Source organism: Eumetopias jubatus, unplaced genomic scaffold (genome assembly GCF_037043125.1).
Source record: "Eumetopias jubatus isolate StellerSeaLion01/CBP00866 unplaced genomic scaffold, mEumJub1_p1.0 scaffold_122, whole genome shotgun sequence".
NCBI classification, from domain to species: domain Eukaryota; kingdom Metazoa; phylum Chordata; class Mammalia; order Carnivora; family Otariidae; genus Eumetopias; species Eumetopias jubatus.
Window position 1 is genome coordinate 455,999 of NW_028274928.1, and position 26,461 is coordinate 482,459.

General features: G+C 44.5%; 1 protein-coding gene across 1 annotated transcript in view; it reads left to right on the top strand.

The window, feature by feature from the left end:
- Positions 1–26,461, top strand: part of LOC148161592 (putative phospholipid-transporting ATPase IIB) — an 88,237-nt gene that overhangs the window by 42,698 nt on the left and 19,078 nt on the right. Inside the window, exon 5 of the mRNA XM_088020723.1 lies at positions 14,882–15,042. Coding sequence (XP_087876849.1) covers positions 14,882–15,042 — 161 coding nt within the window. The remainder of the gene's footprint in view (positions 1–14,881; positions 15,043–26,461) is intronic.

A 26,461-nucleotide genomic window follows, 5' to 3' on the forward strand; every position in this document is an offset into this window, starting at 1 on the left:
AGACGCCATTTCTAGAAGGATGATTGTAAATTGCTGTGTGACTTTCTCCAGCAAAACTCCTCCAGAAGCAGAAAGTGGGATGTTGGGTTTTGCTGTCAGGGTTGTGCAGGCTGTGAGCCACAGTAAGCTAATGTGCAGTAACAAATGGGCCCTGACATCACAGGGGTTCAGAAAACAGCTCTGAACTTCCTCCTGCCTGCGGAGTGCTCTCTTTGGGGTCCCTGGGGACTTGGGTTTCTCCTACCTTGTGGTTCCAACACCCGGGGCCACGGCACCATCCCCGCATCTAGCCAGAAGGGGGTAGCACAGTGGGCCCCGTCCATTGTCGGCCTGGGAAGTTGGCACACCTGGCCCTACAGCAGAAAGGAGTTGAGCTGAGAAAATCAACCACTGTCACCCGAAAGCTGAGAGACAGGCTTGAGATCTGAGCTGGAGCCATCAACTGGAAGGACTAATTAAGTCATTCTGACCAATTCTGGAGGACGAGTGTGGACTGTCTGAGTCTGGGACCCGGGTGCTGCCATTTTGGGGGCTCCAGAGCCACCACCCCCGCCCCCGCAAGGCAGGAAGGGGACAGGGAGGAGTGTCCCCTACGTAGCAGAGTCTTACTGTAGACAGTGAAAAGCCTGTCTGGCTTTGTCCCACCTGGGGAGGGCATTTCTCCCACTCAGTCCCCCATTTGTGAAGGTGACAGGTCCATTGAAAACCTGGGAGTGAATGACGGCCCCACACCTTAGCCGCACACCGGCGGGTTTCCAGGGCCACAGTGGCAAGTTCCAGATGGAAGAGCTTCGGGGCATAGACTCCCCGAGGAGCCACACTCAAGAAGCCCGAGTCAGCGGGGAAGATGGAGCCGAGGACACCGGAGGTCCTCAGGCACTTCCAGCCCCTGCCCAGGTTACTTGGTACATCATGTCCAGCTTTCAGCAAACCTTGTAAGACGTGCTGCCAGGTAGGAAAACAGCCTGGAGAAACAAAGCCAACGCGAGACCCAGACGCACAGAGGGCGCAGCTTCGGGAGCTAGCGGGCGGGATGTGAAAGCACCATGGTCGACATGTTACGGGCTCCTGTAGGAAAAGCAGACGTTGTGCAGGAGCTGGTGTGGGTGGTGCGGGTGGGGACACACTATCGAAAAGACCAAAAGGATCCCTGTGACACGGGAAGAAGGGCTGCGATGGGCTGCTCACCACCTGTGATGCTATTTTATTTGTTACCTTCTTAAAATTTCATTTTCTGTTTCTTGACATATAAAAATATAGTTGCAGTGAAGCCTTTTATTCCCAAATTGGTTTCCCATTAAAAATATTAAATGCATACTTTGCATTTTAATTACAGATCCCAGTCAGATGTTGAGCACTGTCGTCTCAAGAATTTACCCTGTCTTGGGGCGCTTGGGGGGCTCAGTCAGTCAAGCGACCACCTCTTGATTTTGGCTCAGGGCATGATCTCAGGTTGTCCCGTTTAACACTCTGTCTCTCTGCCCCACCCCTCTAAGAAAAAATATTTACCCTGTTTGGCCAGCTGATAGTTTTTTAAATGAGAAACTTGGTGACTTGTAGCACAAGACTTCACTGCTGTTGGTCAGGTGCTGAGGCCGCCTCAGGGCCCTGTGGAAGCTATTTCCTGTCTGTGTGAGGGAGGCAGATGGTGGGTCCCTGATGTGTCGGTGCAGAGGCTCACAGAAACACTGGAAGAGAAAGCACAGTGACTTGTCAGTTTGGGCTGCTGATGTGCAAGACCATAGTGCAGGATGACCCTGAACACGTCGGTCCCGCCATTTTTATTCCAACTCCGTACACTCCCATGTGTGTTCGGAGCGATGGGGTGTCGCTTTGAAGATGCTTGCCAAAGTCCAGATCTTACTTTTCACTCATGGAATCGGCCAGGCCAGAGCCAGCTCCTTAGTAGTTGTGGGCGCAGCCTGCCCCTGACCGTCCTGACCGGTCCTGAGTCACTCTTCTGCCCCTACCCCACTCACGAGCTCTGTGTGGACAGGCTGTGAAATTCACTTCTGTCTTCTTCCTCCGCTGTTGAGATGGTGATGTGTGTGACCAGTGGCTGAGGGGCCAGGAGCCGACATGACCTCCTGTTGGAGAAAGCTGTTCCAATGATTGGATTTCAAAAGGGGGAAAGATCTGCAGCCTCCAAGTCAGCTATTCTGTAACAGTGTTTTTGCTTGGATTTGAAAGAAATGAGACCAAATAAGAAGTAGATGCTTCATCATGACATTAGAACAAGAATGATGGTGGTTGGCTGCCGTGAGCAGTTCTCCTGTTCCAGCTGTGGGCCAGACTGCAGAGGTTCCAGGGCCGCATCCCAGGCCGGCAGCCTGAGTCATTCATGCAGAGGGCTCACCGTGGAGAGGGTGCCTTTCAGCCAGAGACCCCAGCGGGCCCAGATGTATCTCGCCTTGAAAGAGGACAAGGCCCTTCCAAGGGCCACACTGGGTGGTGCGTGGGGCCAGCGGCCTGGCGGTGCTGAGTTGGCCTGGCTGAGAGGCGAGGCTGTGCCCGCGTGCCCGCCAGTACTCCGTGTGTCTCTCCTGCCCACAGTCCGTCACTAGTTGTGCATCTAGAGAGGAAACAAAGATGGCGAATTTGCACACAGGCCAGATGACATCGTGGCACTTCACGCGGACGTTGTGCACGCAGCCCTGTGCACGTGGACCATTCTCGTGGAGTGGGGCCCCAGGATGAAGCGTGAGCCCCTGAGCTCTGGGAAGACACGTGAGCTAAAGCCTGCCTGAGGCCTGTTGTCGTCATGACAGGCAGGTGGGAAGATGGGGTGTGCCGCCGTGGATTATAGGTACTTAACAATAGTCTGGGAAGAATTAATTCGTTTAAATTCTAGTCATTATGGTGCCATTTCCTACCATCATGTCATACTTACTTTGAAAGGAAATTGAAGAAAAATTAGCTTACCTGCGGTGGATCATTGTTTAAGAGAAATCTGATGACCAACACTCACTTCAGGCAATTCACAGCAGCTTCTTCTATAGTTTAAAATGCTCTTCATGTAAGTTATAGGATTATCCTTTGGGAAGAATATGTGTCTCACCTTGCTGTTTCCTTGAGAGCATGGTTTTGTAAGGACAGTTAATCATCAGTCAAGTATCAAGGCTCTGAGAGATGCTGAAGGACACAGAGCAGTGTAGAGTGCATCTCTGGGAGTCCTTCAGGACTGCATTTCCACGTGCCCCCACCCTGGCTCTTTGAGGACACCTTCCTGCCCGACCCAGAACCTCAGGGCTCCACACACACCGCCCCGTCCCTGCTTGGAACTCGGTAGAACCCACTTAGAGTGTGGGAAGGAAGGCTTGAGGTAGAACAGGCAGGTACCGTGGGGTTATTTGTCCTTTGATGACTTTGCTGGATAAAAGACTTGCCTTTGTTGACTGTTTACTTTCTTGGTCGTTGGTTTTGGTCAGTCGTTTGATTTAGTCTGTTCTGCTTTCCCCAAAGTAGTTGGTGCCATGTCAGCAAGTTTTAGCACATTTAGATAAAAACAGTGGAGAAAAACATTTTGATAAGCAAAATTTGACCAGTCTTTATTTTATGGACCTTGTGGAAGTATGTGTAGTTAAAGGGAAGTGCTAGCAGAGATCTGATTATGGGGATGAGTAGTCCCAGGGAGCATCCACAGCTGGGCTGTGTCTGGCCCAGGAGGCCAGACTGGAGGAGGAGACCGAAGCTCCCGGGAGGTCAGCCACAAGTGCTGACCTCTGATGGAGTTAGGAAGATCCACCAACGGGAATCATGCAGCAGCACTTGGGGAAGGCCGTTGGGTGGGAAATGGCTAAGGTCATAAGAGGTCTGAAATTAATCAGACCAAAAATGAAAACTCTTTTATGTTAATTATTAGTGTGGAATTACTCTTGTTAAAGTAAATCAGTTACTTATGCATTTATGTTTTGTTTGCCTGGAGCACTTTTGCCTGCATCTTTTTTCATGTAGAATGTAGCCTGACGGACTCCAGTATTGAACTAGCTCACGGTGGGTCCGTCCCCCAGTCAAAATGCACAGCCTCTCGGAGATCATACTGCCCCTTGTCTCCTCACATCTGGCCTGGGTGCTCTGTCATATTTTTGAGCACCAAGGCTTGATAGACGACGACCTCTGAGATTCTGAGACTCTTCTCAGATCGCCGAGGAGCCGCAACCCCGTACCCTCTTTGTGATCCGTGGCGTGTGTTCTCCGGGAGCAGCTGAGGTGCCGAGGAGCTTTCAGTGCAGACCCACTCGGCCATGGCTGTTCCCGGCTTCAGCCATAAACAGTCCTCATCCAGAGTGAGAACCTGTTGAGTATATTCTGCCATAAGACAATTCACTAATTACTAGAATTTTAGCTCTCTTAGTTTAGGACAACCTTTTCGTCATTACGTGGCATGCTTGTTTTTAGCAGCTAATATGTGTAATTACATTTAAAATAAGTGGCTCCGAGTGCTTTAACAGCATTTTGATATTAGTGTTGTGACCTAGGAGTTGTCTTCTGGTGGCTGAATAATTAATTTGTGTCTAAGAGCTTTCACGTTTGATAGTTGCCTAACACGGGGTTTCCTTGTGGAAGGCCTGCTGGCTTCCAGTGACCCTAAGCTGCCATCTGGTACAAAATCAGAGTGCTTCTGTCATCTGCTAGTAATTGCTGGCACCTGCACGTTGCAGTCCCCCAGAGCTGAGAGTGTGTGAGTAGCACGAGTATGGCCTTTTGGAGTGGGGTCCTCCACACACGCACACGTGGACCCCTGGCAGGGGAGCAGAGCCGTGGGGTTTCTCAGTACAACCATGTGGTAGTTCATCTGTATTTTCATGCACAAGGTAGGAAAGATGGTGACCGTTTGGTGAAGGTAATTAATTCACTAAATCCTGGCGTTGTGTTTGTTTTATGATTTGTTTTAATGGGTCTAGTACTTAGTAGCCTATTTAGGCTGGTAGGATTGTTTCCATGACATTTTACAGAAGACTTCTTTAAATCCTCTTTTGTGAGCGGATAAACTTTAGTCAGGGCACTTAGCCTCTAGCACCATATTATATTAATGTATTTTACTTGTAATTTAGAGAACAAGAGGAATGCCCTGATTTGAAGGCTAAACTGTCCCCCGTGGCACTGGCACAGCTGATAATCGCGAACTAGAAAGATGTGTATATCAAATAGTTTACAAAATGAAGCCAGCTGTGTTTCCCTACATACTGTGGCTTCCTGACATGCATCATTAAACCTTATTAGCTACTTCCTTTTACAAAGATTCTTGTAGTCTTGAACATTGCATATTAACATTTTCTGCCCCTCCAACTGGAAATTATTTGCTTTATTGTAGAGTGTCAACTTGCTCTAGTTTCTGATGCGTTCTAATTGGTACTTTAGAGTGTAATCATCGTGAGATACCACGCCATGCATTTCTTTATTTGGAAATTAATACAGACCTTTTCACTTTATCCGTCAATCTGGGCAACTTTTCACACAATTCCTAACTCCTGGGATTGCTTACAAGCCATTAAGTATGAAATGGTTCATAAAATGTCTTTGAAAACATAAAGTAACACAAAAATTTTAGATGTTTAAAATAGTGTTACATTTTGCCAAGATGCCACTAATAAAGCTCTTACACAGACAGTTCTCATAATAAAGGAGGTAAAGCAAGATGGAAAGTTTCTTCAACCACCTGAAGTTGTCATTTAAAATTTTTAGCCAATCTGCTAAATTCCATTTTTCTTGAAAAATAAGAATGTAAATCATGAGAACCGTGGACTGACTCAAAATTAGATGTTAGACCCACTGGCCACTCTCCATCGGTGTCTCTCTCTCTGCCATTCTTTGTTGGCCTTATAAGGGGCTAGTCACTGCTGATGCTGACTCGGGGGTGCCAGGACATGGGCAGAACGAGCCCCTGTGTTCACGACAGTGTCATCCCCAGATGTTTGAGACACCGGTCCCCAGTGTGTTATGGATCTACCCTATGCTTGATGCCGGTACAGTCGGGGGCATGCGTCGCATTGTCAGGGAGCTTCACGAGTTCTGTGAAACCATGATCCTAGCTTGGGTTCCAATAAATATCTTCGTCATAGATCTTGTCAAGTCAGCTAATGACTCTTGATTTAAAAGCACTGTTGACTGGTTTATGTAATGATAGGTGCCGGATATTCGGAGATTGGGGTAGGGACCTTATGTGGTCCATAAATTCCTGCATATTTACACAATAATCTAAGAAACATTGAGGGGAGACAGTGATGCGTGACCGGACACCATTGCAGCCTTCATGTGACATGGCGGCTGGTGGTACACAGTGTGGGTCCCCGTGGGGCTCGCTGCAGAGGCTCACACGTGGAACCGTGCTACATGAAACTGCACCACTAGAGCAGTTAAGCCGCCTTTTCCTGCTAATTGTCATCCGTCCCCACCCCAAGATGTTTGATTCAGAACTAGCAGCTTCATAGGCTGTGTTTAGTGTTGGACTCAAGTCTCTCATGAAAGCAGACTTTCTGGAATCTATTATATGAAAACTCTGTTGACTAAAGTTGGTAAACTCCCCTGCACAAACCATTATGTACATTGTGTTTGCTGGTACGTCGAAGGAAGAGTTTAGATGTAAGTAATGTTTTGAAGCTAATCACTGAGCAAGTTTCTGACTTTATTTTGGAGACTCCTCTGTATCGTGACCTCTTATGAAAGAGGATCTCAGGTTGGAAATTAAGGTTTCATTTTAAATTAATGGGACCTCATTTACTAATAAAAATTGAGCCATTTCCTTAACCAGAATTTTATAAGGGAAAAAATACAGGTGGAAAGGTGGTAACCCCTGGCCCCATTACATACAATTTCTTAAACACACACACACACACACACACACACACACACACACACACACTCCCCCAAGAAACGGAAACCGTTCTCATGGCGCACTGCCAGGCAGGCTCCAGGGCCAAGGGCTGCTCCGGCCATCCCCCCGTCAGCCCCGTGCATCCCCGCTGTGGACTGTGCTGGGGAAGGGGTGCTCTGACCTGTATCCTCCCCCAAACCCAGCCTTTTCATATCACCTGTAGTCCAGCAGCTCCAAGCCACTCACCAGAATAATTCCTTCAACACCTCATTTTCTGGATATCAGAAAGGGATCGCATAATTATTTTCTGGCTCTTTTAAATAGAGTTCAGAGGGTCTCCTGAAGGGAAGCTGTCACTGTGCTTGGCAGTTTGAGGATGCAGTAGAGTTGGAAGGCCTGGCTGTATGTTTAGTAATTTCCTTAACAAGTAGTCATGGAGCCCAGATTTTAGTACTGGTATTATTAACATCCTTAGCAGTACAATACTGTTTTCTAGCCAATAATATTTTACAGATTATATCTAATGAATAAGAATGTGTCTTAAGGGTGTTTCTGAAACACACACACAAGATATTTAAAACAGAGGACTTGCCACGTTGAGGAGAAAGTAAAGATGCACACGTGCACGTGTCTCCCAGAAGAAGACGGTGCTGGGCAGTCTGGTCTCGTCCGTGCAGACCGGTGAAGAGACGAGCGCGGGAGAGGCCAGCACGCGCACCCCCCCCCCACCACCAGCAGTGCTGCAGGAAGCACAGTCTCCCCTTCAACTCTTAAGATTCCTAATAAAAGCCTTTCTGTAAAAGTATCAGTACCATTTAGGGTTATTATTAGAAAAATCTGATTTTCATGTTGCTAGGGAACAAAGAAATCCCAAGAGCGTCGGGTGTACCGCAGGCCGTGACCCTGGGCGTGAGGTGGCTCTTGTACCTGCAACCTGGGCCCCGTCCCTCCTCCCACATCCCTCCAGGCTTTGTCCTTTAAACACAATAACATGGCTAGACCCCCAACTCGTGGGTGTTGTGTTTGTAGATAGTAAGGATTTGAAAGTAGGTTAATGCTGTTTGTCAATATCTGTTAAATATAAAATTACCAAAATCAACTGCTTATTTAATGACTTTGAAATCCAAATGCCTGACTTGGAATTCCACTTATGTGAATGATGTTGAATGTTAAGGTTTCTGGTGTCAGTGGATAGCTTAGGTTATTGAAGTAATTATTTTAAATTGGTGAGTGGCTTGGCAAAACCATTTAAAATTGATAGCTTCCTACACTGTTAGGACAAAAATAAGGTTAAATATATGCAGGATCTTCTGAAACCATCAATGGAAGCTGTTGTTACTGTTTTATCAATTTAGTTTATAATAGATCTAAATCTTCAGAAGCCTTAGTCCCGTAGTACTCTGCTGATTACCTGCAGTATTCTGAACGTATTCTGGATGTCTGATCTCTAAACATGATTCCTTCTAGAACAGTATGTTTCTATTCAGGAAATTCCCCTCTTGGAAGTCCTTATCAGTTCTGCCTTGAATTCTGCATGGCAGAAATTAGATGTTTAGGGTAACCCTTTTAGGCAACAAAAAAAATACATCCATGTACGTAACATGTATTCAATATACTGAATTGGTTGAATTAGAGATCGAAGTTCTGCATTCAAAAAGCAGGCATTCAGGATTCAGAAAAAATAAGCGTGAGACATGCGCGCCCTCTGCTGGCCACAAAGAGCAGCAAGCCATTAACATGACCCGCGACCGCGGCGCACTCAGGTTATAGTCGGTACAGCGCTGGCAGGTGCATTTTAGTCTTCTTACGTCCCTGATTTTCAAATAAATTATGTGGACTATTGTGAAATAAGATTGGGAATACTGTACATTAGAAAGTTACGGGGTTTTCTTAATACTTAGTGCTGGATTTTGATGTAACTTGTGTACATGGAGTACACATTAAATTTCCAAATAGTTTCCAGGCTGTTTTGCATGTTTTCACTCCATTTTTGTTTAAATATGGCATCGATGTGCCACAAGTTGTATACACGAGTATTTGAAATAATTTATGTTAAAAATTAAACTTAGCACTTATTTCTAAGCCACTGTATTGCATTAATTTTGATGACTTCTGACATATTGGTTATCGTTTAATAAAAGTTCTAATATGACAGAGGAAGCTGTCAGACAGTAGCCGACGTGACCAGGTAGGTTGTCTTTCAGGACCATACAGCAAGCCTGCATTTGGGAAAACCAAATCTGAGATGTGTGCATACATATGTTCATAGACAACCTGCTATTTTTGTGACATTTTTGTCAGTTATAAAAAGTGCCCTGTTGAGTGGATATGTGTCCTATCGGAAATGCTAAAACCAGTATTGAAATTTCTCCAGGGGTCTGCAGGGCCAGCAGTTTGACCAAACAGCTTCATTGTGCACTCGACTTAGCAGGTGACATGTTTGCAGATTTCAGCAAGGCTTTCACCTTCAGCAGCGTGTTTACTGACAGCCAGCTGACGATGCACGGTCTGACAGCGGAGCTCAGTCCCAAGTTTGTGTAAACCAGGCTCACTTAGGGTTTGCCTTGAATCTCCTGTCTCCTCTCTTAAGTTTCTCCCGTTGATATGCAAAGTGGTTTTACTTCTTGCTGAATAGCTCATCCTCCCACCAGTACTTTTTTGTTCCTGTAAAAAATAGAACAACCCCATTTTCTTTTTAAATGTTCAACACTGAAGGAAAACCATCTTACGTAATAACTGTATAGGAAGCACAGGAAGAAACCTTAGTTGCTGAATATAGGAGAGTCAGGCAAAATTTGTTGGTAGGTAAAATTGTAGGATATGAAATATTCTCTAACAACAGACTTTAAAATGTGTATTGTGTAAATATACATTCTTATTTTTAAAAATTAAGGTGATATATTTTAACATTAAGAATTTTCGTACTGATACTTATTTAGGGAGCTTTTAAAAGCACAGATTCTTGAGCCAATAGACTAAAATGGCTCAGAGAAACGCTGCTTATTTCGCAGATCACTGGGGCGGTGAGCAGTAAGAGCTCAAACACGGCTGCAGCGTGTGGCCAGGCTGTGTGTGCAGCAGACACGTCAGACTTAGTAGTTCATGTCCAAAGATGAGTAAGTAAGTAGACTTGAGGAAAAAAATAAAAGGCTATATAGCATCACTTTTTAAAAACTAATACTTTCCATTGAAACTCCAAAATGGAAAAAGTTATTGCTGTAAGAATTAGGAGTTAAATGAGTTTCAATTATTTGAAATACATAAGTACAAATGAAGGTCTGTAGATGACTTATTTTTTTCTTGTTTCTTAAGATTCTACTAAAAGTAGAAAATACAGGGCTGATTTGTTTCAAAGATATTTAAAAGGAATGTGCTTTTTATAGGAATTTCAATTACGTTAAAGTGTCGCCCTGTCTCAGTTTTCTAGTCAAGATCCAAATTCTGAATGATGAGGAACCGGTGGGCTGGTCCAAGAGTAGTTTAGCTGCTAAAAGATAAACAGCGTTAACAACGTTATTTTTTCCCCTAAGTGATCTTTCATGTATGACGCCGTACTTCTGCCCGTGTAGAGTCATCTTGAGTAAATTAGCTATTAGGCTTTTAGATTGGAGGCTTTTCTGTTTCAAAATGTGATCCATGTACAGGGATAATATAGGACAAATTAAAATATTATTTAGCTCCTTGCAAGAGTTTAAATTGGCTTTTTGACATTTCACATCTTACTGTGTAGTTATTCTAAAATACTTCTGTGTAACAGGTGAGTTAAATGTGAGTTTTAAAAGAATGGTGAAAACATTTTGATGTTCACATCATGCTCCTCCAGGGATAATACCATATGGTCAGCACTTAGTGGGTGTCAAGGCCCATTGTTTTGTCTCTAAGTTTGTATAGCACGAGACCTTTGTTCGAGTTTGGGGTGTACATTGACTTCTTAGGGACCTGGTAGCGCGGTAGGGGTTTCACTGTGAGATGGATGGGACAGCGCTGCATCTCAGAGATAAGGTGGGCTCTCATTCGTCCATTTACAAAAACCTGACTGATCTTTTCTTGATTAAGCAGGAGAATACCGTATTTACCCTTTATTGTTGGTAGAAACTGTTATTTTACTGAGAACCATTAGCTATTTAAACTTGGTACATAAATTAAAGAGGAGCTAAATGGATTTGTGATCGTTGCCATTAGTACCATTTTAGATTATACAGGCAATTATTGTGTTCATTATCCTAGAACAGCCCCTTTGCAGAACCACTGTGGTATCTTAGACATTAGGCACAAATTTTCCCCTGGAGATTAAAATTTCCAGTAGCGTATTTAATTTTGTTATCACAGTTGTTTCAAATAAAACAAATATTATGACAAGTAGAAGAAAATTTGCTTTACTAATATAGGAACTTACAATAAATGTTGAAAATTGCTTGCTAGTGTACATAATTTACCTTTTCTTACACAGTCATAATTACTTCGAGTGATTAATAATATATTTTATGGGTGGAAAGGTTTTACAATCACAGCAAAAGGTATTTGCTCTGTTCAGGTGTTTAAAGAAATTTTTTAAAGAAGGAAGAGATTCACATCAAAGTGAAGTTACCATCTTCTTTATAAAACCTGTAAGTTTACGAGTTAACTAGTTTTTATACTGAATATTGTTTTTAAGAGTCCAGATTGCATTTTAAGCGAGTTGTAGAAACTTGTTAAGCATGTTTTAGAGAAATGAGCATAAAAATATTAACTATTAACTAAAAGTGGACTTTATTAGAATTGACCCAAAAAACCAGCAAATTTAGATCATGCTATATACTGTAGCTTGGTTGCAGTGATTTTCCAGGAAGAATAATCATAGTTCAACAAGGGCTACCTGAAAGAATGCAAAGAACAACCTGTTATTGAAAAGTTGTATTTTGCTCTGTAAACCTAAAAAGTTCAAAGTGATGAAGCTTCCCTTTGGATCCCAGGGGTGTGGGAGAGGACCGCGCCTAGCAGGAGTCAGGCAGTTGAGCGCCTGCGTCTTGGTCAGACAGGTATGAATACTTGGAGCTATCTGCACAGCAGTGTGCAGTGGGCTGCTGCTCATTGCGGTCCTCTATGTGGCATTTTTTCAAAGGAAACTTTGTACTCATTTCTGACTGTTTTTGTCCCTGTGCTTACAGTCTTTCACTGCTGGGATGCAGGGAGAATGTGAGGTAGTGGTTATGCATTTTGCAAGACAGTGATTCTTTATTTTATTACAGAAAAAAGACCAACTCTGCAAGGCCAGATTAAATCATTCCTTTCACTTTTTAATGGGATTTGGATGAATAGAGTAAAATATGCACTTTGCATTCATTGATAGCATCTTTAGGTTGAGGTAATTGAGTCTTTTTTCCCTGACTGAATGAATAATGACTTCATCCTACCCTCAGCGAGGCCTGACACTCAGGCCTCCTTTGTCACAGCAGAAGGGTCTGGGCTTTGAAACATGCTCTACTTCCTCAGCTTAATTTTTCTTCATTCTAATCCAAAAACCTATTCTCAATAATTCAAGCATAAACTATGTAGTAGTTGAAGTGGCGGAAATTGCAAGATATTTGTCCTGGTTGTGCTGCTCTTCAAACGCGGTTGATAAATCCAGTGCGGGGCTCTTGAGCTGCCCTGTTCTCAAGGGCTTTTACTGGGCGGCCCTGCCGGAGGTTTCCAGAAGCTCGCAAAGGGCTCCTGTGCAGCCTGCCCGTCCTCTGGGGAGGGGGCGGGCGCTGCCTGCGGGGCCTGCAGGTGGGGGGGCCTCGCGGTGACCCCTGGCCCGAAGGTGACCGCTTGTGCAGGACGGGAAGGCACCTGCCCACAGCCTCAGTTAGGGCGTCGCCAGACCACACCGCGTTCCGCAGGCCCCGCGCTTTCTTCCCGGGGCGGGGGGCGTGGCCACGGGGCGGGTCCGATGGGGCGGGGCCACGGGGGCGGGTCCGATGGGTGGGGCCTGGGGGCGGGGCCTACAGGTGGAGCGGGGAGCCTCTGGGGTGGGGCCTGTCGGGGGATTGCCGAGCCCCGCCCAGGACGCAGACCCTGCCTTGTCCTGGTGGGTGAGCAGGTAGAACCCAGGCTCTAGAGAAACGTCAGTGGTTACTTCTGGCTTCTTGTGGTTCCCGTGTTTCTAGGCTGTTCTTAAAGGCCTATAGGAGTGGCATCCGGCAGCAGCTGGGTTAGACAAGAAAACTTTCTGTTTTGTAATTTTATCACTGCTCTTCATCTTATTTTTCCTACTAGACTGGCTGTTTCTTGCGGGTGGAATCTCAGTGGGCTCATTTTTCATCGCCTTACGCTGTAGCAGAAAGCTCAGCAGACATTTCCATTTATTCAGTGAGTGGATTTCGTCCGAGCTACACTTACTTACCTGCACTTTCTGACAAAGTTTGGTGTTTTTTTCTAACTACAGGTTCGAATGTTCTCATGCAAGTCTGTGGCAGATGTTAATCACAACCAGATACAAACTAAAGACTGAGACATGGGGAAAGCTAACCTCATTTTGGCCAAAATTAGGGGTTTTCAAAAGTACTAAAAAATAAACCAAGTTACTAATTAATTAGCTCAGTAATTCTCAAACACTTTAGTTTGAGAATTGTAGTATCTCGTTTATTTTATCAAAGTTATGGCACTCACTTTCTTTTTAGATTATTCTCTTTCACAATTTGTACGAGATTCGGGAGGAGCTCAGATGGTGGTGAATGACAGAGGTGGTAGGACTCGGTGCCTGTCAGGGTCCCGTGAGTGAGGAGTAGGCAGGGTGGGCAGTCACCAGGGGCGACTGTGGGTTCTCCAGGGCCGGCAGGGAGCCCACCTGGTTAGCAGGTGGGGAGCCGCAGCTTGGGGTTGAGGAAAGCGAGGGTAGCCAGGGGAAGGCCAAGGCCACAGAGGTGGGAAGTGCAGATTCAGATCTCAGTGTTTCCTAACTCAAAGAACGAGAACAGGAAAACGTGTGTGGGCTTACTCTGTCCCAGGAGCTGTGTTTCGTCTTTAACCCCCTGAGTCTTGTTAGGGAGGCACTTCTGTAACCCTATTTTACAGATAAGAAAATGGGTGTACAGTTTGCCCAAGGTCCTACTGTGAGGTGGCAGAGCCAGCATTCAAATGAGCCTACGTTTTGATTCCCGAGAAAATGTCATTGCTATGTGACCCCACCTCTCCCCCTGTGTGGTTCTGAAGCCTTTCTGCAAAGCCCAGGACCCCACCCCTGTGTCCACCCACATGCTGTACCACACTGTGGTCCTTCAGCCAGGCAACTTAGCAGGGGAGGGCAGCATGCAGACCACCAGAGCTTGAGATCACTTCTGACTTGAGGAATGAACACTACTTCTCACCGTTTCCAAGATCCCACACAGAATGCACCCCAAAATGAGTTCATTCCCATGGACATAGCTTCCCCTCACGGTTTGCCCAATCGGGCACAATCCACAGAATGAATTTGGGGTTGTATACCTTATGGGGAGAACCTAAAGCGTAGGGTTTGTGCACATTAAAAAGGCATTCCGTCAAGCTAACTACCTTGTCTGTTGCTTTTCTGCTTGATTCAGAGAAGGTGTTTTCAGAGACACTCCTGGCAGAGAGGGATGACAGACACTGTCCTCTTCCTGGGAGCCTCTACGTGAACATGAAATCCTTACATGGGATGCACTTAAGCATCAGTTAGCTGGCATTCCACGTGCAGAGAGACACACATGCACTCTCCACAGCCTGAGCAGGGCTCTGCTGTGCTTTGCGCCCCCCCCCCCCCGTCCCAGTCTGCCCTAGTCAGCTGTCATAGCATCTTCATCTTGACAAAGGATCTGGGTGTTTTTTGGTTGGATACCCTGGACTCCCGTTGTCGCAGTAAATCCTTTCTGGGAATTTCCTGGGGATCATGACTCCCTTTCAGAAATTCTGCTTAAATCTCTCAGAGGCTTTTCAGGAGAAGAGTAAAGTTAATACCGTTTTGTATTTTATTATAGTTAAGGTCAGTACAAGAGGAGATCTAAGGATGTCATTCATCACTATCATGTATTCACATTTGTCACGTTAGAGACATTATGGTTATGCCCTAATTCTGTGTTTTCCTTTCAGGTTGGTTTGTTGGACCTTGAACTCAATCAGCTGACCAAAGCACTGTTTGTGGCTTTAGTTGCTCTCTCGGTTGTTATGGTGACCTTACAAGGATTTGTAGGCCCGTGGTACCACAACCTGTTTCGGTTCCTCCTTCTCTTCTCCTACATCATTCCCATCAGGTAGGTGTAAGAATTAAGAGAAAACAAGGAACTGGTTTCATTGAGTTTGATTTTATTGAAATTTATCTTTGTCGGCATGGAAGAAGTTATTCATACAAAGCTAAAGAGGAAGGAGCCAACAACTCTGATGAATCTTAAGGAATGCTTCTGTAGAAAATAGTATTTTGGGGGGCGCCTGGGTGGCTCAGTTGGTTAAGCGACTGCCTTCGGCTCAGGTCATAATCTCAGGGTGTTGGGATCGAGTCCCACATCGGGCTCCCTGCTCAGTGGGCAGTCTGTTTCTCCCTCTCCCACTCCCCCTGCTTGTGTTCCCTCTCTCGCTGTCTCTCTCTGTCAAATAAATAAATAAAATCTTTGGGGAAAAAAAAAAAAATAGTATTTTGGGGAGGCAAAGTCAGTTTTGTTAGAATAATCTAGAAATCTGATGCTCTTCCTTATATGAATGTTTTGATAGTATATTCAAGAATTGAGAGATGTTTCTTGATAAAACAAACAGTTTTGTTTATTGCCAATAGACTTTATTTCTAGTGCCATTGGATTATATGCATCACTAAGTTATATTTCAGAAACAATCTAATATATCTGTCAAGTGAGATAAAATATTGAGTAAGACAGACTTTAATATGAACAATTTTTCAAAATGATAACCCCTCTAACTTGAAATTAGGATCTAAATAGTTAATATTAGGTATCTAATGAGTTTAATTTACTAATATTTACAGTACAGATATATATAAGTCCATTCTAAAATATTTCCACAAAGTATATTTTAAAAAATGCTTCATATGTAAGACTGAAAATTTTTACATGAATGAGCAATTCAAGCCTAATCATGTATAAAGCATGAAGCTAGAATAAGCATCTTTTGTAACACAGAACAGAGTAACATAGACTAGAACAGTCTTGCGCAAGGATGTAAACATTCTGAAGGGAAAGGCTTCTTTACAGACCAGCTTTCTCCAAAAGTTTGTCTAAAGGTGAAGTCTCTTTCACTTACGTACATCTAAGTGGAGCTGTAGCGTGCCCCCAGGGTGCTGTGCCCACGACAGTGTCCTGTGTACAGCCCGCTCACGCATCCAGCCCCACTTGCTGTTTGAGACGGGGAGCTTGTCTCTACTCCTCCAAGAACACGCAGTCTTGTGCATTCGCGGCTGTTTCTGCTGGAACTGGAACACTTGCTCCCGTGGCCGCTCTCCCCTTGACTGCCTCAGCGTCGTGCCTGCTGTGGCCAGCCTGCCTTCCCAGCCCTGTGTGTCTCCCTCCACCACCACACCACACTCCAGGCTTGGCCCTTCTCAGCTGCAGGAAGCCTCTCCTAACCTGGGCTCGGTGCTCACTGCCAACTAGCCTCTTGGCGTATCACATCAGCCTGTTTTAATTCTGCTGACGTTTCCACTGGTCACTGATACTTGGTCTTGCTTTTCTGATGCTCTGTGCTCACCACGCTCCGTGAGGATAGGGGCTGCGTTTGGCTCCATGCTTAGAACAGAGTGCAGGGCATGCCCCAGGGCTCCTCACACCCTCACTGAACGGACCCGGCACAGAGTTCCCGCCCTGCTCTGAGGAGCTGCGAGTGTGCAGACCATTGGTTGAGCTATCATGCAGTGTCGTCGTTAGCACCTAGATGCATACCGAGTGCCAGCAGGGGGCTCTGGTGACAGAGCTTTGTCCCCAGAAACTCACTGGGTAAGTGGAAACAGGCAGAATATAGCCATTGATCAGTCTTCCCGAGCCAACTCCTTCAGATGGGACGGTCCAGCGGGCAGTTCCTGGTCTGAACGCACGCAGCCCGGATGCCTAGTCACCATCCCCCCACAGCCCTGATCTGCACCCGGCACGTCACCCAGTGTCCCCTGGGGACATGGATGCAGTCGTAGGCCCGACGCGTGCGTGGAACCCGGCAGAGAGGGCCTTGGCTCAGCTTACTGCCGCTCCAGCAGCCCCAGCCTGGTGCATGGCACACACCACATCCTCAGTGCAGGGCTTGGAAAGAACGGCCCCGAAGGAAAGTCAGCTTGCAAATGTGATAAGTCTGTGTTGCTGGTGTTTTCACTCTTTTACAGTAAATGCAATACAGAGTTCCCTGCCAGACGTGGCACACCAGTGGGTATGTTTCCCAAAACTAGCATTGGAAGCCTCCCTTCCCTTACTCTCTATGTCCACTCCACCACCCATTTCTGTGGATTGTATCTGCTGATGTAGCTTGACTTTGTTGCTCCCTAGATCAAGGACCTTGATGTCATTTCTGCTTTGAATGAATGTCACAGCTTTCCCCAGGAGCTTCCTGACTCGAGTCTGAGGCCGACAAGGATTCCTTCTACAATTGCCACGGGAAAGAAGGCCACATGCCTAGCACCCCACACACAGCCCACTAGGCACCAGCAGCACTTAGTGCTGGAAGGTGTGAGCTTGGGGCCCCACTGCCCAACAGGAGGCCCCTGCCCAGTGTGAACCAGCCCCCCTGCCCGGTGTGAACCAACCCCCCTGCCTGGTGTGAACCCCACTGCCCAGTGTGAACCAGCCCCCTTGCCCAGTGCAAGCCCACCTGTCTGGTGTGAACCAACCCTACTCCCCAGTGGGAACACCCTTGCCTGGTGTGACCCAACCCCCTACCCAGTGTGAGCCAACCCCCCTACCCAGTGTGAGCCAACCCCCCTGCCCAGTGTGAACCAACCCCACTACCCCTGTGAGCCCCCCTGCCTGGAATGATCCAACCCCCCCTACCCAGTATGAGCCAACGCCCCTGCCCAGTGCAAGCCCCCCGCCCGGTGTGAACCAGCCCCCTTCCCTGGTGCGAGTCCCCCTGCCTGGTGGGGAGCCCCCTCCTCCCCTGCTCAGGCTGTGTCCACAGGGACTGGCACTGCAGGTGTTAGCCTGTTAGCACACTCCTCTACTCTCCTTCAGCTGCCCACAAAAGTCTCCTACTCCTGCATCCATCGAGCAAACACCTATTTTCTTAGTAAATCCTGTATTGTTTTGTTTTGCCTTGGTTTGTGTTTTTGCTTCATTAATCTTGTTTTTCTTCATTTGTGTTGCTTTTGTCAGTTCTAAGGTGTTTTTCTGATGTCCCTTTCAAGACTCTCATAGTGCAGAAGGCCTCTTGGGGACTTTGTTCCTTCTTTTTTCGGGAGCATTTCCGTATTTAACCAGTGGAAACCACTGAACACTATTCAAATTTTTATTATATTTTTTAGTGAAATATTTTATTCCTATGGACTCTCATTTCTTCAGCATAATGACAGTATAAAGAGACTTCCCATTTCTTTTGTCAAATTAACAGGAAAAATGAACTATAGGTATGAAATATACATTATAAGCATTTTTAGGCTGATACTAACTTTCAATGTTTTTTTTTTGGATTTCAGTTGTATATATATTTATAGTAAAAAATTAGATAATATCTAATAAAAGAGAAAGAAATAGGTATCTGTAATTTTACTATTGGTAAAAACTAAAACTTTTCAGATACGTGTACATATACAGACTTATAAATATGAATGTGCATGTTTACATATATGTAAATATACCAGCATTTACACAAAAACAGATCTTTGTTTTTGTTTGTTTAGCTTATATAGCCTTTTTAAAAGTCTGTTTACAAAATGAGGAATGTACTAAGTTTCTGCAAGTTTGTCTTGTTCTGGTTTTGCAGTCAACAGTTTCTTGGTGTTTTCTTTTTTTTTAATTTTATTTATTTATTTGACAGAGAGAGAGAAAGACACAGCGAGAGCAGGAACACAAGCCGGGGGAGGGGCAGAGAGAGAGGCAGAAGCAGGCTCCCCGCGGAGCAGGGAGCCCGATGTGGGGCTCGATCCCAGGACCCTGGGACCACGACCTGAGCCGAAGGCAGATGCTCAGTGACTGACACACCCAGGCGGCCCCTCCAGTCAACAGTTTTATATTTACATGTTCAGTCAAGTGTGGAGAGACTTACTAGACAGAATTATACCTGCACCTCTTTTTAGCTCCAAAATGTCTCACGCCTACTTCAACATGATCCTTTGTCTTGTTTTTCACAGTTTGAGAATCCAGTTAGACAAATGTGGCAGAAGAAATGAAAACTGTAAAATGTGAAAAGCCTAGGATGCTGATTTAAGGACTTCATGTTTACATTTGATTCAACAAAGTTTGTTTTCCTTTTGCAAAGTTTCCATAAAATATGAATAGTAATGTTTCAGTATTTGCCAAATACGCTTTTCAATTTAATAAAGGATAGATTTAAAAAAATTTTTTTTGAAAGTGCACAATTTTGGAAAGTTAAATGCTTTTTCCTCTATTGACCTAACACATGTTTTTAATGGAAGTCCAGTGTTCCGTTAGTTTCAGGTGTCCAGCATAGCGATTGGACAGCTCCACGCCTTACCAGGCGCTCCCTGCAGTAAGTCTGCCCCCTGCCGGTGACCGTGCAGTTACCACAGTCTTACCAACTACACTCCCTGGGCTGCACGTTTCATCCCCGTGACTCCCTTATTTTTTAACTGGAGGATCGTACTTGTTAATCCCCTTCATCTGCTTCACCCTTCCCCAGCCCCCTTTCCTGTGGTAAACACCCATTTGTTCTCTGTGTCTGTGAGTCTGTTTCTGGTGTGTTTGGTGGGTTCAAAGGCTTTTCAAATTTAACAAACTTAGGCTGTTTCCTAGAAATTTTTCTCGACAGAATAAAATATTTTTGAGCCACCTGATATAATTTACTTTGTCTTTCAAGGAAAACATTACAGGGTTTAAGTCTTGTAATTGAAATGGATATATGTTCCCTGCATTGTTTGTGTCACTCGTAACAACACACACACCATCAGAGTTCTTCATGGCTCCGTCAGGCCAGGCACTGGTGGTTGCTTGTTGGTTCAGTCGCTCTTCTCCCCACATGATTTCCAAGTGTTGTGTCACGTTCTAGCTGATGGTCCAGAAAACTGTCCTATCAGTGCTGGGTCAGAGGGACCTTTACTCTCACGGGGGCACGCATGGGTGATGGGGGTAGAAAGGTGCTGACAGTGAGGACTCTGTCCCTTCTGAGAAACACATGGGCCCGTCTTGTCTAAAGCACTGCAATCGGTGGGGGCCCTGTGGCTTGGGCAGCGGGGCCCCCATTCTGCCACCTAACTGCCTGAAGGAGTGAGTACCCAGCTCTGCTCAGAGCACTGCACAGTAAGAATCAAGTATCGAAAATGTCAGGTAACATGGGTACAGAATTTGCTTCGGAACCTAGAAATGAACTCTCTTAACATCTCAGTAGGGCCTCCTTTTCCATTTAGCATGCTTGGGGAAAAAAGTGTTTCCAACCTAGGAAACCAGTCAATGGTGTTGGAAATTTGCAGCCTATCCAGATTGCAAAAGATACTAATATAGAAAATTCACGGTTTGTAAAGCATGCACAGGATAGAGGCCAAGGGTGTCACTGGACAGCTCTTTGCTGAAGAGGTTAGGTATGTAACTCATGGACTCACTCACCCACTTGGCCAGAGCCTGGAGCAGATGGGGTTATCCAAGGAGAGATGTGTGCAGAAGCCTCTTGTCAGGTGGTGTGGACCCCCATAACACACATTGGAGAAGCACAGAGTTTTTGAGAATCCTGGATCAGCAGGAGCACTACCAGCTTGGGCTGGAAGGAACAGAGACAGGCTAAAATGAGGGAAGCCTTTTGGACCCCCCAAATCCGACAGGCAGGAAACAGGCTGATAGAGCTGCCCCGCTGCAAACTGGTGCTACCCTTGCGGAGAAAGGAAGAATCACTGTGGCCACAGGTGCACAGGCCTGGACCCACAGGGCCAGAGAGTGGAGCATCCAGTCACAAAAGACTGTCCCCAGCTCTCCTAACCTGAAAGAGTTGGCCCTACTGGGCAGGATACGGGTGTTCTTTTCAGGTCCGTGTTTTACTGATAGTCTTTCTCAATCTATAGCTTGAAGTTTTACTATTGGTGAAATTATGAAAAAATGTTAATTTTGCAGAGTCAAATTTATAAGTCTTTTTTGCTGTTGGTTACACTCTCTTTATGTTGTTCAGAGAGCCGTTCTGGGCTCTGGATGATGAAGCTACCCTCCTGCATTAGCTTCTGAAAGCATGGCAGGGTTGTCTGACCGCTGGAAGTGGTGGGTTTTTTAATAGTGTGAAACAGGATTTTCATGTGTCACTGCTTTCCACACCAGTTGTCTCAGCAGACCTTGTAAGAAAGACTGTTCCTCAGTGACGAGAGCCCCTCCGTCGTACGCTAGGACTCAGACACGCACAGGCCACTCTGGGTCTCCTGTGCTGTCCCCTTGGGGGTTTGTCTATTCCTGAGCCAGAACTCACACACCTTTGTCCTGAGTTAGTGGTTCCTAGAAAGGGCCTTCCTCCTCGTGCTCTTCAAGAGCAGCCTTGTTCTCACTGGCTGTTTGCATTTAATACTGTATCTTCAGACCATGAATCTAGCCTATCTCTAAATTTTTTTTTAAGACTTTTTTTATTCAGGGGCGCCTGGGTGGCTCAGTCATTGTCTGCCTTCGGCTCAGGTCATGCTCTCAGGGTCCTGGGATCGAGCCCCGCATCAGGCTCCCTGCTCGGCGGGGAGCCTGCTTCTCCCTCTCCCACTCCCCCTGCTTGTGTTCCGTCTCTTGCCATGTCTCTCTCTGTCAAATAAAGAAATAAAATCTAAAGAAAAAAAAATTCATTTATGGGGGGGCGGGCAGAGGGAGAGAATCTCAAGCAGACTCCCTGATGACCATGGAGCCCAACACAGGGCTCGATCCCATGACCCTGAGATCATGAACTGAGCCGAAATCACGAGTCAGCTGCTCATCCGACTGAGCCACCCAGGTGCCCCAACGTAACTCTTAATTTTTTAGGTCTTCTGCCGTATCTCAAATTTTAAAAAATTTCTCCGTAGAAATCTTGCACAACTTTTATTAGAGCTGTTCTTAGATACTTGATATTTTTCAAATGCTGTTGTAAATACTATGGGTTTTGAAGGAACTGTTTCCTTTGTATTTGTTACTGGTATGGAGAAATCAAGTGACTTCTATAAAATGATTGAATCCATCAATTTTGGTAAAACTTTATTGATTTCAATTATTAATCTGGGGTTTATTGGACTTTCTCTAAGGTAATTGTATCATCAGTAAATAATGACAGTTTTGATTCCTGCACCATTTATTTCTTTTCCTGATCACTGTATCAAAGATTCCTGATACAATGTTAAGCAGAAGTACTAATAATAGACTCTGCTTTTGTTTCCATCATAAAAGGCAAAACTTCCAAGATTTCATCAAGTATGCTCTATGTTTTTATAGAAACCATTTTTATCCTAAGGAAGTTTTTTTTTTAAAGATTTTATTTGAGCAAGAGAGAGAGCACGAGCGGGGGGCAGGTGGGGAGCAGCAGAGGGAGAGGGAGAAGCAGACTCCCTCTGAGCAGGGAGCCCGATGTGGGCTCCATCCCAGGACCCTGAGATCATGACCTGAGCTGAAGGCAGTCGCTTAACTGATTGAGCCACCCAGGCGCCCCCTGAGGAAGTTTTTCCTATTACTATTTGGCTAAAATTTGTTTTAAAATTATGATTATAGTTTTCGATAGATTTTTAAAATCTATTGAAATGATATTTTATCTTTAAATTTTTCCTTAATATTTTATTATGAAAAATTATATTGTTTGGCTTTCTAATGTGGTACCTGCCTTTATTCTTTGGGGGAAAGATGCAACTTAATCATGATATACCATTCTTTTTGTGTTACTGGGTCCCATTGTTTGCATTTTTTGTGGAATTTTTGCATTGGTCCATATGATTGACTCCGCTGTAACTTTCCTGATGGTGTTTAGTGTCAGGAGCATGCCATTCTCATGAGTACATTGACAAGTCTTCTTTCATTTTCTCCTCTCTAAAATATTTTCTGTAAAATTATAATGATTTATTCCTTGATATTGACACATTAGGGAGGCCTGAATTTTTTACTGTGAAAAGATATTTGGCAGAGTGGATGTCTTTAATAGGTTAAATATATTTATCAAGTAGTTGTAAATAGTTAAATAGTTAAAAAGTTGATTTCAAGTTTTTAATTTCTTCTTCAGTCAGTTTTGCAGTTAACAGTTCTCAGGAAATATGTCCCCTGTGCCCGTATTAAGGTGTATTCCCACAAGCCTGTTGATAATGTTTTCCTTTGACCTCAAATGTGTAGGGTCTGTGGGGTTGATCTTTGTCACTCACTCTTGATACTTGTTCCTCTTTTCTGTTTTTCTTGATCAGTCTTCCAGCAGGTGTATCAGCTGTAGAAGTCTTTTGGGAAAACCTTCTCTAGGCTTTATTGATTCTTTGTGCTATATAATATTTCTCTAATTTATTGTTATCTTCTCTCCTCACACCTTTTTTGGTTTGTGTTATTCTTCTTGAGATAGATGTTTCAGTTACGAGTTTTCAGCCTTTTTTCCCATTCTGAATATGTCATTGAGGCTATAAATTCACACAGAAGTACTGCTTTGGCTACATCCCAGATGCTTCTGTACGTGGTATTTTTGTTACTGTCAGTACAGAATTTCCACTGTGATTTCTTCTTTGACCTGTGGTTATTATAAGCATATTTGCATTTCCTAATTATTATCTGTGTTCATATTTATTTTTTTATGTTGTTGTCAAAGAATGTATCTTAGTCATTTCAGATGCATGCGCTTTGCTGAGATGCATTGTAGGGCTGGGTGTCTAGTTGACTTAAACCTGGGTGCTGGATTGCTGGAATGTGTGCACGTCTGTTAGGCCGAGATTGTTAATCTTGTTTTTTAGTTTCTCCGCACCCCCGCTGGCTTTTCTGTGCCTTCTGTCACACTTGCAAAGCGTCAGGTGGAAATCTCCCATTGGTATTGGGAATCTATTTTCTCTGGAATTCTATTGCTGGCATTATATATTTTGTGGCTTTGATATCAGATGTATACAAATTTAAACTGTTAAATATTTCTGCTGAATTAAGCATTTTCTCATTATAAAGTGACTTTGTCTCTGCTAAAGCCTTTTTTTTTTAAAGTTATTTATTTGAGAGAGAGAGAGAGAGAATGGGGGAGAGAGAGGGAGAGGGAGGGAGAGAATCCTCAAGCAGACTCCAAGCTGAGCACAGAGCCTGACACGGGGCTTGACCCCATAACCCCCAGACCATGACCATAGGTTAAATATGCACTTTCCCTTCTGTGTGTGTGTGTATATGTGTGTCTCTTACGTTTCATTTTTACCTACTCTGACAAACTGTGCCTACACACTTATTGTGATTCTGTTGTATTTCTGGTTTAAACCTATCATCTTATTTTGTTTTTTTAGTATGACTCACCTGCTCTGTATTTTTCTCCTGTCTTACCATTTTATAATTCTAGTAGAGTTCCACTTTCTTCTCTACTAGTTTAGAAGATTTTAAGCCATATTTATTCTTTTAGTAGTTAGCCTGTGAACTGAGATCATTATTCTCAATCTATCAAATCTGCAGGTAGTTACTTCCTTTACATATTGTCTCAGAGTAACGTTTACCTCCCTGCACCCTTTCGACCTTGTGCCACTTTTGTCGTGTATTTAAATTCAAGTCATTCTTAAGTCCCAAAGATACTGTCGTTTTCTACATTCTTTATGCACTTTGGTGTATCCGTGTGTTTTTTCATTTCTTCTTATACGTCAGGCCTTTCATGTAGAATGATTTTCCTTCTGTCAAAAATTTATTGTTTTGTTTACTATGGGTTTGTTGGGAATGCTCTAGATTTCTGTTTGGCTTTCCTTCCTGAAACAGTTCCACCTGCGTGCCCCACGCTGCTCCTTGGTGCCCTCCGCCCTGCAGCAGTTTTCCGACCTGTGTCTTGTTGCTCTGGGCTTGGGCGCTGTGTGGGGACAGAAGCTGCTTTTCATATAATGCTTAGGATTTGGTGCGTTTCTCGAATGCACCAGTCTGTGGATTGGTCCTTTCCCATCCCAGAAAACTGGTTGTTGTCTCCTTTTATATACTGCTCTGTCCCCTCTCTTTTGGGGACATGAATGTGGGATTTGTTCAGTGTCCTAACCCCACTTTCTTTCTCCTGTTTTTCCCTATTTTCCACCTTCTGTCCCCATTCTCCATTTTGTATCATTCCCAGCAATCCGACTTCCAAGTCACTGATCTCATCTGTGGCTGCGTCTAGGCCTCTGTCAAACCAATTGAGTTCTTAATTTCAGTTATTGATACTTTTTAGTTTGGGAAATTCTGTTTGGTGTCTTCATCACATTGATTTATTCATTTTTATGTTTGTCTCTGCCTTGCACATGTCTTTCTGGTTTTCCGTACGTTCCCTGTTTTACAGCCTGTGTCAGTCACGTGTGGGATCTGCTGCTTTTGTTGATCCTTCCTCTTGTTTTTCCCTTCTGGCTCTCGCTCCTAGTACAGTCCCCTGAGTGCTGTGCTGTTTGTTGTTGTGTTTTGTTTTTGGTTTATTTGGGGAGGTTTTCTTTGGTAATTGTATTTGAAAAGCTAATTATATGAGTAATGGGAGATCAAAGATGAAAGTGACGTGTTTCTGAAAACTCTACACTTGCTTCTGCGGTGTACTTGGAGGTACCACCTGTCTTGGAACATCTTCCCCCAAATTGGAGATTCACAGTCACTGAATCATGTGAGCCTGGTGCCATCTCCACATGCACCTGCCTCGCTTTCCAGCTTCCCCCTTAGTGTGACAGTGTAGCCCCTCACAGCCCTGCCTCTCAGGGAAAGAAGGGCCTCTTGTTGGACCTCCACCTTTTGATGGTCCCGGTCTTTGTTTTTGCTCCTGCACAGGTAGTCTGTTGAAGAGAGAATTCAAATTCTTGGGGCCTGGCCCGTGATCACTTAACCTTTGTGGAAACTGATGAGGGTTCGACCCAGAAATTCGTATCTAGTCAGTGCCTTATTTCTTTTAAGAAATTTCAAAAACATTTTATACAGTATTTCTTACTGTTTTCAGTGGGAACATTGGTTCAAATAGTATAGCCTACCGTTACCCAAGATCCCAGAACTTTCTTGCAGTTTTGTATAATGAAAGTTAGACAAATTTGAATGAAACTCTCTGATTAACTTTGTTGGCAGTACTTTCCAAGGGTAGGTAAAGTTTTCAGGCCCCAAATGTGATAAACTTTATTCTTGAGAATGCAGCAGGCTTTGTTTTAACAACAAAGTGCAACTATATCATAGCAAATTTGGGGAATGCAAGGTGACAGTAAAAAAAAAATGTGACCTGGATAAATTATGGTCTATCTATACGATGAATACTATCCATTCATAAAAAGGAATAAAGTATTGATACATAGAACAACTTGGGCATTTATAGGATGTTCTTAAAGTTAGAAAATTATAATGACGGACAGTTCAGCAGTTGCCAGGGTTCGGGTTGGGGGCAGCTAGCACTGTTGGGGGTTAACCTGAGGACTGTGAGATGGAACTGTCTGATCCCGATGGTGGACAGGGTGTAACACGA